At 51.9% G+C, this 14,957-nt stretch overlaps 1 protein-coding gene across 1 annotated transcript; it reads left to right on the top strand.

The window, feature by feature from the left end:
* Positions 1-512: 512 nt before the first annotated feature.
* Positions 513-13,954, top strand: LOC121444047 (meteorin-like protein). Its single transcript, XM_041645782.1, has 4 exons — positions 513-948; positions 5,804-6,189; positions 12,401-12,460; positions 13,408-13,954. Exons 1-4 carry the CDS (start codon positions 758-760, stop codon positions 13,725-13,727), a joined length of 957 nt encoding a protein of 318 aa, XP_041501716.1. The 5' UTR covers positions 513-757; the 3' UTR covers positions 13,728-13,954.
* The last annotated feature ends 1,003 nt before the right edge of the window (positions 13,955-14,957 follow it).

Here is a 14,957-nt window from a genome sequence, read left to right as displayed (position 1 = left end):
CTCACCCCGCAGAACCTGCCAGCTCTTAACTAATGGCAGTCTCTATCTCCACCAAGGCAAATTTTGAGTTCAGGGAGGGTTAAGGGAGGGTGTCAGGAAGTCCACAAAACCACTCCTGGTAAGGTGTGAGCGTTACCGACAATGAGCCCCTACTGCACTCCTCAAGGCCACAAGGATGCAGTCTAGCTTCTGGCAGAGTCTCAGGTTTCTTTACTCCTACAGCTTCTGAGCTCCAGCCCTAGTCCTCCTCCCGGACCATATTCCAGTCCTTCGAGAGCACCCCTCTCTGCAGCGTCTTCGTTCGTCCCACTCCGAGGTACACTTTCCCATGTCCTGTGCCGCGAGATGCTGACCATTGTGTATGTGCTGCGTGATACCAGGGCGTTCCAGCCGGAGCAGGCAGGACGCTGGTCTGTGAGCTGGCACGCTGGGCGGAACTGCTAGCTCCGGCCGAAGGCCAGGCGGGGGCGGAGCTCGGACGAGGGCGGGGCGGCTTCGCGGTTCCGCCCCCCAGCTGAGCCAGACCGGGGGCCTGGAACTTGCCAGCTCAGAGGTTCTAGCGGCTGCCGGCGCGCTTCTTTGGTTGCAGCTTGGACGGCTCCGGCGGCTCCTGTGGTGGGCGGCCAGGGGCGAGCAGGGATGGGCTGCGGACGCGCGACGTGATCAACCGGCACGCAGAACCACGCGGCCGGCCGCACTGGCTCTAGAGTCTACTAAGTGGGTGCCGGCGCGCGCCGGACGCAGACCCGGCCACAGCATGCGGGGTGCGGCGTGGGCTGCCCGGAGGCGAGCGGGGCAACAGTGGCCTCGGTCCCCCGGCTCTGGGCCCGGCCCGCCCCCGCTGCTGCCGCTGCTGCCGCCGCCGTCGCCGCTGCTGCTGCTGCTGCTACTGCTGCTGGGCGGCGCGAGCGCGCAGTACTCCAGTGACCTGTGCAGCTGGAAGGGGAGGTGAGTCTTGCCGGCGATTCCAGCGTGGATTGCTTGGACCTGGCTCAGAGCCCTCGGCTGCGAGATGCAGAGCTGCTGGAGGCGGCAGGGTAGGGGCCGCGGTGCTGGCCAAGTTCGGTGACCCCCCGCCCTAGCCCTGGTTTCAGAACAAAAGAGTTGGCTGCTTTGGGGTCGCGTCTCGGTGACGCCCACTATCCGTGCGCGTATCTCTGCCATAGTGGGTTTCCTTAGCTCCGCCGGCTTAGGGTTCCGGGCTCCATCGGTTGGGATTTCTGACTCCTGGTGAAGGTTTGGTCCTGTGCACATCGAGAGGGACAGCTGTGGCGCGGAGAGCACGGAGCCAAACGCGACCTGTATAGACCTCAGCACCAGTCGCGTCTGTGGGACAACGAGACCGGGTCGACACCTGTCTGCGGACGAAATGCAGTAGGGTAGAGCCCCGCGCCCGCTCGGTGAAGGTCAAGCCGCCCTTGGCAGGCGGACGCGGGGTTCCCGTGACACCTCCCCTCTGGTCCCCAGCAACGGTGACAGCCGAAGACTTTCTGTTGTTGTTTTAACTGAAGTGTGACGTGTGGAAAGGAGCGCAAGTCACAAGTGTGCGCGGGCGGGGTGCCTGCCCTGGACACTGAGGGCGCGCCAGGCGCAGCGGCCGGCCCCCTGTCTTTGCAGAGCCAGTTTTATACACTGCAAGTTGCCAATTCAGCGGTTTGCCCAGCGCGCTGCGCAGATGCGGGTCTCCGATGAAAACGTGGGCTGGGGTCAGCAGCAGGGGTCTGGTGTGGCTCATACCATGGGCAGGGCGCCTGCGCAGGCCGGTGACGGTACACGGTCTGGTCGGATGCACAGACAACAGTGTAGAGGGTTCATGCGGGCAGTATGTGTGATGGGTGATTTTGGTGAAGAGGGTTTTCTAAGGCATCCTGGATGTTGAGCGGTGCCCAGGCTCTGCGTAAGCAGGACACCCATAGTTATCTTGTACACTTAACAGTGCCTAACTTTCCGAGGAAACCACGGAGACCTCAGTCAACCCTCATAATGACTCCTGCTGAGCGCTGCCTCCAGAGAGCTCCGCATCTCCTTTCAGGGAGTTTTAGCTCTCTCTCTCCAGTAGAAATCCCTTCTGTCCGGCAAGAGCAGGGAGTTAGTAGAAGCTGGGCAGACAAGGGCAGATAGGGTCTGGGGGAGGACTGGCCTCGGGAATGCTGGCGCCGTCACAGGGCTGGCCATGAGCCTGTGATGTTGAGCTCTTATGGGGCTGCCCTTTTCCCGATGTTAATTAGTTCTCTGCTCACAGCCTGCACTGCTGAATCAGTGGACTCTAGCTAGCTTCAGGTCTTGGGGTGCCTTGTTCCAACAGACCAAAACCAGAAACCGAACTCCTGCCTTTGAATGGGGTTTCCAGACACTTGGTTTTCTTCCAGGTTCCCAGAAGACTGTGTGCCTGAAAGACCACCTTCTCCTGAGCCCAGGCATCTGTGGTGAGGGACTGAGCAGAGATAAACCAAGACACCTTATTTCTGCCGGCCACTCTCACATCGGTCCTTCCAATTAAGTGGAACCAGATGACCACATGATTCATGTGACTGCTGGGATGGCAACTCTCAAACTCATGTCTGGGCATTGTGAGCTGGCTCCCTGTCCTCTTGGATTCCCTCTCTCCCCTGCCCACCTTCAGAGCCAGGCTAAGGGCCTCCAAGTGTGTGTTAGCTGTGGGAAGTGTCCAGTAACTGGTCACACTTATGTTTCCTCCCCATCCCCACAAACTCTTTTCTATTTTGGGATTCCTTTGAGGGCCTCTTTTCCAAGGCACAGCCTGGCAGAGGACAGCTGAAGGTACCTGGTGGTTGTAGGTAGTTATGTGGGATTGGGAGAACACGTAAGAGTCACACAGTTGTAGGTAGATATGTGGGATTGGGAGAACACTTAAGAGTCCCTTGTGTTACAGCCATTGTCCCCACTTCACTGCCCAGCATGCCAGCGTGTTTGCGACTCCACAGTGTTTATGCCTTTTTTCGCCAAGTAGTCTAGAACAAACCACTGGGTAGACCAAGCCTCAAAATGTCGAATCCTGGCCTCTGATAGAAAGGGAGTTGCTGTCCATAGCGCTGGCCACTCCGTTTAACTCATGTAGGCTGTGGGTGTTTCCAAGAAATCAAATTGGAAATTTTGAAATCCCTTTCTCTGTTTATTAGCTGGTGCCATAAAGGTGGACCGTGAACTTTCCCACTGTTACCAGCAGGCGCATGGCAGGTGTGGTTACGCCTGGGCTGCCTTGCACGGTGGGAAATGAAAGGCCGAACCTGGCAGCAGAGTCTTTAGGTTTCACTTGAACCTAAAACCTTTCTAGAGACCCTTGTCTTGTCCCAGTATGAGCAATGCACCTGAGCAAACCCTGCTCACCTCAGCGAGTCCTCGTACCAACTTGGAATTTACAGTTTGTCTCACAGGGCTGCTCAGATGGGTATTCATTGGGTGGTGACCCTCGCTGGGAGAAATAAAACAAAACATTGTTCTGGTGATATGGCTTGACGGTATAGTGCTTGTCCAGCCTGTGCCAGGGTAAAAGACGTTGCGTTGTTCCTTGGGGGGCACACACGCACCCATGCACACCATCCATGCAGTTCAATCTGCGATCGGATCAGCCTTGTCAACTCTGTGGTATAGACTAGGATCAGCTCTGTCTGTATCGCAGCTTTAATAGCAGCAGTGGAACGTGACTGCTTTATTTTGTGTAGCTGGTGCATCATCTACATCTCATGAAGAAGATAAAGTCCTGTTGATCAATGGGCATTTTGGATGTACTTTTGTTTATGATGCTGGATATTGGAAATGGAAATTTAGGGTATTAGGTGTTCCCGTGGGAACCTGCATGGCTGGTCGTGACTTCTTCATAGATCTCTGTCTGGTCCTAGGCTGAGGGTCCCTTTACTTTGATTCCTGCTTCTCTAAATGGATTATGCACATGGCACTAGTTTTGATGTGAAATCTCTCTTGTTAACCTTAATATTTTTAGGAGTATGAGGGAAGACTCTCGCTTGGCCTGGGATGGACACTTAGTCCTTCCCTTAGCTAGTGAGACCTGAGTAGAGGTGAGCTAACAGGTACCTTGTTTCTGTGGGTACCCTGCCTTCATGTTCTTTCCAATTAAGTGGAATGCAGTGGCCAACACAATGCGTGTGGCGGCTGGGGTGGCAACCTCTAATCTGGGCATTGTGGGCTGGCCCCTTGTTCCCTTGGGTTCCTTCTGCCCTCCTGTGTTCTGGATGGAGGATAGTCTTCCTCTTTATCCACTTCTGCTTCCCTGGGGCTCAGTGATCTGAGGCTCACAGAGCCTCTGTAGTGAGGCCTCCACTGCTAGGTGCTTTCTATGGAAGAGAGTTGAGGTTTGTGACTGGCCCGGTGCAAGTGTCAGCTGTCCCTTGATGCTGGAGACAGGAGAGGAAAGAAACACAGCAATTAGGTTTCAGCCACGTGTGTCAGCTACCCGCCATTTAGTCCAATTTTCGCGCTATAATTATGCCCAAATTCCTACATAGGTGTCGGATGAACTTGTGTGAGTTTTATTGACTGTAACTTCTAAGTTTGTTCCACATGGATGTCATGGTACTGCTGGCTGTTGCCTGGCCCAGGGCTGTGTGGGGGGTGGGAAGCAGGTCAGGAGGGGTTCACCCACAATGCTTCTCTCTGATGTGGTCTGCGGGGTGACTTAGAGTCCTAGACTCCTGCAGTCCTTATATACAAAATGAGGTTTTGGGTGCCGGAAGCATGAGTCACGAGCAGTAAAGGTATGGCATGTGTTATGCATTTTCTCCCTGCAGGAAGGGCTTCTGGTAACTCACTCAGTCTAGGTTCTGGACAGAACCTTTTTTATTTTGCATAAAAATCCCAAGAATGTGGGTGAACCTGTCTGAGATCTGATCAGAACCAAACTCGTGTAATAGAACTCTTAGCTGAAGTCGCTGGTTTCTTTCCAAGACCACTTGTGGTTATGATGTAACCTTAGCAACAGGCTGACTTTTGCTTTTTAGTCTGTGCAGGAGAAACTACTACATTTTCAGCAGCTTCGATTTTTTTGAAAACAGCACTGCCTCCCGAGGGTGTTGCATACTACATGTCTCCTTTCTTTTGGCGTTTGTGGGGCCAGATTATTCCTTTAGGAACCGTACGACTTTGCCCATCCAAAGGTCCTCTTGTCCTTAGACTTCTCCCCAACTCCTACCCCAGGGATGTTCCCTTATAATGAACCGTGCTTAAATGGCCCTTGGGTTTATTTTCTTAAAATATGACTGGTGATATGACAATTCAGGTTTGAAAATGACTAAAAAAATGGTCAGATTACTGACTTAAGGAAAATCGAAATTTCTTATTTCCTGTGCCTAACTCCCCAGCTGGTTTGTAAGTTGCTCTCCGGAGTATGTGATTACATATGTAGTACATGCATGGCATCTCTGCATGCAAGGTTTATCCTTATCTTCCACTCCCTTGACTGATTTGAAGCCTTAGCTGATGCAGTGGTCCTGCTGGTCTGCTTTCTTCCTTGTTTTGGAAAACCTAGAGCATCCTTGCTATAACTTCCTGGTGCCATTTCCTTAGCTAGGGAACCAGCTAAGACTCTGGTGCCCTGTGGTGTAGTATGGGGAGTAGCTAGGGTCTGGGGAGCCAGCATGGCTTGTACCATCAGAGTTTTGACCTGACTCCGCTTGGCTCTTGGAGTAGGTTCAGTGGAAGCTAAGAGCGGTGGGTACCTGAACACGTCAGGTGAGTGTGAATGACCCCTGAGTGAGACTTGTATGTGGGTTAATGCAATGGGAATCTTTGCCGTGAGGTTGCCTGACTCTGTCCCCTCTTCCCACAGTGGGCTGACCCGAGAAGCACACAGCAAGGAGGTGGAGCAGGTCTACCTGCGCTGCTCGGCCGGCTCCGTGGAGTGGATGTACCCAACTGGGGCGCTCATCGTTAACCTGCGGCCCAACACCTTCTCACCTGCCAGGAACCTCACTGTGTGCATCAAGCCTTTCAGGGACTCCTCTGGGGCCAATATTTATTTGGAAAAAACTGGAGAACTGAGACTGTTGGTACGGGACATTGGTGGTGAACCTGGCCAGGTGCAATGCTTCAACCTAGAACAGGGTGGTCTCTTTGTGGAGGCCACACCCCAGCAGGACATCAGCAGGAGGACCACAGGCTTCCAGTATGAGCTGATGAGTGGGCAGAGGGGACTGGACCTGCATGTACTGTCTGGTAAGTACCCTGTTCAGGGCTAGCATGGGTTAACTAATCATTAGTCTGTCTGCCTTTTCTCAGGTAACAGTGGAGGTTTGCATAGTTACTCTGATTTTTTTTTCCTTCCCTCTCCTTTATTCACCTCTGTGAAACATTCCCGTGTCTATGGCTTCAATGTAGCATGCTTGTCCCAAGAGCCCTTTGTCGTACTAAGGGACTGCAGGGTCAAAGAGTAACGAACCTTAAAATTAATGCCTTCTTTTCAGCCAAGAACCCCTTTAAGAAGACTTCTGGAGATTCTGACATGACGGAAGTGAGGTGGTTCCCTGAGAATGGCGTATGGTCTGATCCCTAAAGGACCCTTTACAACTCATTTGAGATGGGGGATGGGACTTCTACAAACTGGCTAGGGTTTTTATTTATTTATTTTTTTTGTTTTTCGAGACAGGGTTTCTCTGTAGCTTTGGTGCCTGTCCTCGAACTAGCTCTTGTAGACCAGGCTGGCCTCGAACTCCCAGAGATCCACCTGCCTCTGCCTCCCGAGGGCTGGGATTAAAGGCATGCACTACCACTGCCCGGCTCTGGCTCGGGTTTTTAGTGTCTGCCATAACCTTGAAATAGTTTTGGGTGGAGAACAGAATGGTATAAAGCTGTGATATCCCAGAGGCTTTTGTGAATGGATATTAATCAGGATTGAGAAAATCACATAAGCTCCATCTCCACAAGATAGAGCCAGGAACCTAATGGAGAGGCTCCTGCACAGAGCTGAGGTGCCTGCTAGGGATGGAGGTAGATGAGCCTGGGAGGTGCTCCCCACAGGGACAGAATAGCAGCCTCAGGAACCAATGCAGGGTCAGCTTCGTGACTGATGATGAGGTTCTGGTACGCATTTCTCCCAGACCAGGTGAATGCCAGATGAGGAGATATGTCTGCCTAATAACTGAAGCTCTGGGCTTGGCTTTGGTTTTGTTTTTTGCTTTGTTTTGACTCAAGCAGATGTTTTTCTGTATGTAAGGCAAATTGCATCAAGGATTGTGTGGCTTTGTGGGTGGGTAGTAGAGAGATGCCAGCATCAGAACCCTACGTTAGGGAAAGGCAGGTCTCTCCATCAGAGTCTTATTTCTTTGGTCATAAATGAGAGTGACTGATAGATCCTAAGAGCTGCCCTCTCTCCTCTCTGATCCTTACTGCTTGCTGCTTCAATGTCCGCACTTGAAGGCTAAGGGAAGGAGACCTGTGGGGGTCAGTTGAGTGGCCTCGGCTTCTCCCGGGGTTTCGGGAAGGCAGTAGCCATGGCATAGGTGTGTAGCTGTAGTGCTGTATTCGGTTCTCGTTGCACCTCTCAGGCCACCGGATCTCACACAAGGCAGTCAAACAGTTAAAATGTCGTGCTATTCCTGTGCCTAGGACTTTGCTGTGTTTGAGCCTCAGGGTTCCCTCGCCATCCTAGAACATACACCTGCTTGGCCCTGGATGTCTGAAATCAAACCTGAGTGACTTTCCATACCTTGCCAGTGCCAGTTACTACACAGTGACTATCAGAACTCAGGACAGGGTCTCAGACTAAGGTGGCTATTAGCTCTGGCCCATCCCTAGGATTGCCCGAAAACAGTCATAGACACCTGTATTACCTAGAGCTGGGTGCCACCCTTCCCAGGAGCACTACCTAAGTCTCAGGGTTAAGATGGTCTCAACCTGGACATTTGGCTTGGTTGGGGAGTGGGGATCATGGGCTATTTGTGCCTAAGGAATGGGTATGTAATGTGGAATATTAGTGCTGGCCATTGCCCTGCTCAGATTGGGGCAGCCCCCGAGGTCTCTATGGCCAGTGGCAGTCTTTCCCTCTTCTGCTCTGGCCTTGGTGTGGTTTCAGAACTAAGATGTAAGCAGCGTTAATGCAGTATCAGTCAGAGAAGAAAGAATGCACCTGACCTGGATGGTTGTGCCAGAGGCTGACAAGCTCTTAGATGAATCAACTTCATTTGTGCTGACTCGAGAGAATAGTGATGCCGTGGGCTGGAACCCAGATCGGCGTGCATGAGAGACTGTGTGAGTGTGCAACGGTGTGGAAACCTGTACGTGTGCACGTGCGCCTTGCTCCCCAGCCAGAACAGAGGGGACCTGTCACTGCTCTAGGGTAGTTCTACCAGAGCGTTTGTAGTATTTGTCCACTAGGATTGTGTAGTTGACTTGTGACTGCATCAAAACAGAAAAGACCAGGGCAGTGGGGTACAGTGCTGTTCCAGGGGCACAGATAGGTCCTAGGAGGGGTGACCCCAGCATCTGGGATGCTGGATTTGGCTGCTTGCCCTGTATCTGCTGCCCTTGTGGCCTTGCTCAGGATATCTGGGCAGTGGCACTACCTCTGACCCTTAGGGAAATCTGGCAGAATACTAAAGGCCCCACGTCTGACTGCAGATAAAACTCCATCTGGAGGCTGACCTCCCTTGGCTCAGCTATGTGAGAGAAGTGACTGTGGGGTTTGTCTGGTCCAGGGAACAGGTACAGTTTGTGTGGGTTCTCGTTTCATTCCGTCCTGGCAGGCTCATGACATAGGCCATTGCTGTGGAGAGGCCGAGTGAGGGGGTTGGTGCTAACAGGGGCATTTTGGACACACAGCTGAAGAGGTGGACAGCAGGACACTTCTCATTGCCATTGATGTTACTGGCTCACAGCGCTCACAGGGTGAGCCTGCCACTTCTGAGCATGTCTGCCTATTCTTTCTAAATCCTGATTTGTTTGTTGCTCATAGGCTTGAGAAGCTATATGGAGCCCCACTGCCCACGCACCTTTGGTAGCCTCAGAATGAGGGCTTGGCCCTGGCAGTGTAAGGGTTGATGGCCTTGTCTTTTTTGTTTGTTTTGTTGAGACAGGGTCTCTTTATTATGTAACTTTGGCTGTCCTGGAACTCGCTCCATAGACCAGGCTGTCCTTGAATTTACAGAGATCCACTTGCCTCTGCCTCCCGAGTGCTGGGATTAAAGGCGTGCGCCACCATGCCCAGCGATGGTCTTGAAGTGGAACGAAGCATTGTGTCCTGGAAGTCGAAGAACAAAAGGCATGTTCCTCTGGTCGGCTCCTGCCTTGGTGATTTCTCAGGCCACTGTAATTATTTTGAGTCTTAACCCTCTCCCAACCCTGGATAAAGAAGGGTGTTGTCTCCATTGACTTCCTTGCTAGGATGAAGGGTTCAGAGAACCCCTGGGTCTCCATCCTTCTGGTGGAACCTGGTGGTGGTGATCAGTGAAGGAGCCTAGACCTCATCTCCCAGTCTTGCTGCTCTGCGCCTGTTAAATCACAGCACCTACCATCTGCCACAAAGTGTACTAGGGACCTGAAAGATTTTTGCTTTGGAACTGTACGTGTCGTCCTGGCTGTCCTCCTTAGGTCTGCAGACTTTTCTAGCACCCAGCAATTCTTGCCTGTGTTTGCTCTCCCTGCTTTCCTCCGCTTTTGGCAGCTATACCCAGACTGAGCCCTCGCCTGACTCTTCAGGTGTCCTCAGGAGGCTCCCTTAGATTCTTTTTCTTTATCCTCATTTGATTTCTTTGATGCACTTTCCTGCCTGGTTTCCAAAGTGGCTCCCAGGAAATGTGATGCCGGCGTCTGCGGCCAGCACAGTTTACAGCTGCTATGAACTTGATCGTTTAATAAGTGGAGGTCTTTGTCATCCACTTTGAGTTTCTGCAAAAGTGAAGCTCAGAATTAGAACAGGGGTGCCTCCAGGTGGGCTGCTAGCTAGCTCATGGCACCGGCTCGTGGAGGCTGGTACAGGTCTGCAGGCTGACTAGCCTGACAAAGGAGCATCTCCTGCAAGGAGCTGTGAGCCACGGCAAGCACAACTGAAGGGGATGGATGGTTTCTACATGTTCTCTGAAGCTAGCACCTGAGGTCTGAGCCCTGTGATTCACAGAGAAGGAAAACTCATGGACTTGTTTTAGGCTACATCCCCAGGCCTAGGGTCCCTGCCCCTCAGTGCCTTTCCACTGCAAGTTGCTGCCCTGGTTCAACTTAGGCAACTCTCAACTCTGAGTTGTTTTAGGGTAGCTTCTGGGGACTCCTGCCTCCAACTTTCAACCCTTTCCCTAGCCTCTGCTGCCCTCTATCCTGAAGGGGACCCTCAGATAGGCTTGGTCACCAGGGTCAATACCTGCCTGTGGACACTGGTCTGGGCCAAACAGGGTACTTCACAGAGCATTGTACTCTGAATCTAATGTTGCCCAAAATGTTAGGCACTGAGGTCTCCTGTACTGCAGGAGTACTCCTGTGCTCAGGCCCTGTCTGTGCTCCAGATCAGACCAACCCATGTCTGCCCACACCAGTATGAACCACTGGTTCCTAGTTAGTATGAGAATGAATAGGATGCTACAGAAACCACACACCTCAGCAGCTTCAGAGTTGGTGGTCAGGTAACCCCCAGTGCTGGGGACTATGATGACCCCAGCAAATATTCCAGGAAGGAAAGGAGCTGCAAGCCAACTAGGGTTGAGGGTGGACATCCAAGGGACCAGCAAACCTCAGCTTCCAGGAGTCTGGCTGTATCCAGGTCTCCTCGGCGAAGTGTCCGGGCTGTAAAGCTCATGTGGAGGTGGTAGTGCTTGATTTTCTGATGGGCTACGCTGATGCCAACAGGTTGTACTTGTTCTGCGGCTTCTCCCTTTTCTGATAACTAAATAGAAGCCAAAGTGCTGGCAGGTGAGTGGGTGGGTGAGTCAGCAAGTGCTGAGGCTGGGAGGCACCCCGCCCCGCCCCCCTTTCTGGGGTAGGACCAAAGGATAGGGCCCCAGACACACCCAGCCCAAGGGTCCACAGAGAGCCCTGCTTGGCTGGGACACTGTAAACCCTAAGGCTCTGTCGCAGGCTTACTCTTTCAGAACCTCATAAAGCTTCTCTGAACTCCTGTTGGCCTGGAAACACTTGGTCTGCTTGCCCTCCGCCCACACGAGTGTTGTCTTGGTTCCCCTGGGGCCAAGTCACCAGCGCTCTGGGTCAGGCTGTGTGGCCTCCAGGCGTGTGGATAGCAGGAGTTTCTTCAGGACCAAGCTCTCCTAAGACAATGGCTGCCCCAAAGTCTTTGCAAGGGAATGGCCCCAGGGAAATTTATCTACTGAGATTTCATACCTCAGGGTTTCTGTTTATTTGGAGAACTTGGCCCCAAGCAGGAAACAGAGCACGAAGTCTTGAGACATAATTCACAGCAAATAGCAAGCTTCCATCTTCCTGAATCCACTCTGAGTGCTCTGTGGAAAAGCTGCTGAGCCACAGTTTCTGTTCCACACCAAGGGAAGTGGTGCAAAGGGCAGGAGAGGGCTATCTCTGGAGAACTGGGCTGTGTAAGTAATCTACCCGTGGGGTAGCTCATTCTAAAAGTGTCTGTATCTCTGGGCTCTCTGTAAGATGTCAGACCCCAGGTTTTGAGTGCTTCAAGCCCGAGTTCTGTGAGGAGGACTCGGTTTGATGGGCTTTGATAGGTAACTTGTCCCAAATCTCGGGTGAGGCCTAGGGTAGGGTTAAACTGATGGCCCCAACCCGAGACTCCATACCCACAGCAGACAGATTTCTCCATTCACCCCCAACTCACATTAGCACCCCCTTTGCAGACTCTTAGCCTTGGTTCTTGTAGGAAATGCCTGGGGAAGATGGACTGAGTGAGATTCTCCACTGGGGCTATGATCTGGGGAGGAGGGCATCATACTGCCGTAGGGAGTCTGCTTTCCAGTAGGATGCCTGTGTCATTTTAGGATGTGGATGTGGAAACTGGGGGAGGGTACCTTGGTTGGGTGGTATAGGCACATGGTTTTAGTTCAGCTGGGGGTATTTTGCATTGTGATAGTCATTTAATAACAATTTTGTTTTGTTTTTAAATGAGTAGAGTTGTTGCTTATTTGGAACTACATCAACAATCTCAACACAGGAGTGGCATGGGACTCCTTTGTCTGGGCTCATGTTATTTTGGCTACAGCATGAGCCAGGACCACCAAGTGATCACTTGGAATTGGTGTCTGGCTTGAGAGAAGTTGTTCTTGTGCTTCCTGCTTTGCTGATCACCTCAGGGTAGAGTTAGAGTGGTCAGAAGTTTCACCTTGACTTTGTCTCATTCTAACCGAAGTCCTCAGATGTAGGGCAGGGAAGCAGGCCTTTTATCTTCTGCCGTGTCAGGGCTTGGGAGGGTCGATGACTAACCAGCGTTGTCTGGGTTGTATCATCCACCCTGTTCTTTCCTCCCCAGCCCCGTGCCGGCCATGCAGTGACACTGAGGTCCTCCTTGCCATCTGTACCAGTGACTTTGGTAAGTCTATCCTGTAGTTGTCTTTCCAGGGTCTGAGGGCTTTCCCCAGTCAGCAATGATTCGTGTGTGTGTGTGTGTGTGTGTGTGTGTGTGTGTTGGGGGGTGGTGCTGAAGCTGCCCAACCTGGCCTCACCCTGGACTCACAGGGAGCAGTGCACTGTGTGCACTAAGCGAAGTCTGCACACCATGCATGCTGGCAGAGCTTTGGTTTGCAATCTAGGTGTGTCAGTGTGTTCTCATTGTGCAAACCAGCTCACAACCTCCTGGAGACTCTGGGAGTCCATAGGTTCCCAGTAACTTTTCAGAAGTTCTCTGTCTCTGGGAACAGAGTTCAGAGAGCAGTCTGGTGTGTGCCTGTGCCAGCCCTAGCTCAGAGCTCTGCCCATTCTGCGTCCAGGTGGTTGGGGTTTTGGAGACCTTTCTGGGGTCAGGGATGTTTGCACAGTGCTCTTCTTGGTCATGGTCCTTGCTAAACTGCTGCCATAATAGTGGCTACCCTAAGCTCAGGCCCAGCTGGCCCTACTCAAACTCTTATTCAAAAACCAGGAACTATCACTGGGTGGGATCTTGACTCTTTGTTTCTCTACTTTCTAGGCCCTAACCAACCTCCCAAAACAAGTCATTCCCTGTCCCTTCTCCTCACATCACTCTTGTCCTGTGAGCTGCGCTGTGAAACCTGATAGGACCCAGAACCGAGGAGCATTTTGCTTACATTTTTTGTTTTTACCTGAAGAGCATGTGGTATTTAGCTGGTGCTCAGTGGAATACCTTTGTCCGACACTGTCAGTATCATGGACTGAGCTTTCCAAAGGCTGACAGTGGGTTCAGGTCCAGATTCTAATATCTTTGATAGCCCAGGACATGCCCAGGTTGACATGTGCTATATGTGCCTGCCATTGTTGACAGTGCCCTTTAGATCTGCTGACCTCTGTCTCCTTCCTCTGCAGTTGTCCAAGGCTTCATCCAGGATGTCACGCATGTGCCAGAGCAGCAAGCTTCCGTCATCTCCCTGCGGGTGAGCAGGCTCCACCGGCAGAAGAGCAGGGTCTTCCAGCCAGCTCCCGAGGGCAGTGGCCACTGGCTGGGCCGTGTCACGACACTGCTGGAGTGTGGTGTCCGGCCAGGGCATGGAGAATTCCTCTTCACCGGACATGTGCACTTTGGGGAGGCACAGCTTGGGTGTGCCCCACGCTTTAGTGACTTTCAAAGGATGTACAGGAATGCAGAGGAGAGGGGCACAAACCCATGTGAGATCGAGATGGAGTGACCTGCAGGGTGAAATGGTACGCCACGGTTTGTGTCCTCAGGTGCGAGTCTTCAGGGTGGTGGCATGGGCCCAGCCTGGTGCTCAAGCTGGGGAGGTACATGCTGCTCTGACCCATTGGGTCTCAGTCAAGGATGCCCTGACCCATTGGAAATGCTGTAAACTTCAAACTAAGTTATTATTTTTTGTAAAAAAGAAATGTACATAGCAAACAAGCTCTTGTGTCTGAAGATGCCTTTGGTGTGCCCATTTAATGGTGTTTTTTAGAAAGTTAACTTCAGCCATTGCATTTGGGCTGGTGGGAGCTAGGTTTGGTGCGCAGTGATGGCTGGGGGGTTTCCATGGTTACCACTCACCCTGGTTATCCTTGTGATAGAAATGTATGGAACAAATACTTTTTTTATTTTCTTTTCATTTTGTTCCTGATTTTTAAAGACCATCTCTGCAGTTGGGAACTGTCCTAGACTGTAGGCTTCTTCCATTCCAGAGAATCAAGACCGGATCTGAGCACACTGCTGTATCCATCTAATCCCATCAGATGGGTCCCTGCACTGAAGGTTCTCTGCTCAGCTGTGGCACTGCTATCCCAAGACCTCTTTCTCCCATGACAATTCTGCATGGTGCTGCCTAGCTTTAGGCACATGCTCCTCCCCTGCTCCTACCAGGCCACCTTCTGCATCTGTCCACACATTTTCCAGTACTTGTCCTTTGACTCTAGGTTTCCCCAATGCACAGAACAAATCTTGGGATACCAAGGGACCTAGCCTACTTAATGGCCACGTTTCTTCAGAGGGTGTGAGTTTTTTTCTGTGGTAAAAAAAAAAATCTCCACAAATTGAGGCTAAAACATCAGGCTTTAATTTGTACAATCCTGGAAGCCAGAGTGGGCATGAGCAGGACCACATTTCCACTGGAGATTCCAGGAGGGGCATTTTAGCTTCTGGTGACTCCAGGCATCCTTGGCCTTGACCATTTTACTCTGGTGTTGCTTTCCGCCACAGGACTGCTTTGTATGTTTCTGCATCTAATTTCTGTCTTCAGAGGATGCAGGTCATCGGTTTAGGGCCCACCCTGATGACCTCATCCTCACATGATTATGACTCCATTTTCAACTAGGTCACAGTCAGAGGCTACAGTGAACATCAAATCTGGAGGAGGGATACTCATCCTCGGGGCTGGAGAGATCCTCAGTGGTTAAGAGCACTTGCTACTCCTACAAAGGACCTGTTTGGT

The sequence above is a fragment of the Microtus oregoni genome, unplaced genomic scaffold (assembly GCF_018167655.1).
Source record: "Microtus oregoni isolate MIOR12 unplaced genomic scaffold, Mior012 000117F_ref0000505, whole genome shotgun sequence".
NCBI classification, from domain to species: Eukaryota; Metazoa; Chordata; class Mammalia; order Rodentia; family Cricetidae; genus Microtus; species Microtus oregoni.
This window is presented reverse-complemented; position numbering and strand designations above follow the sequence as displayed.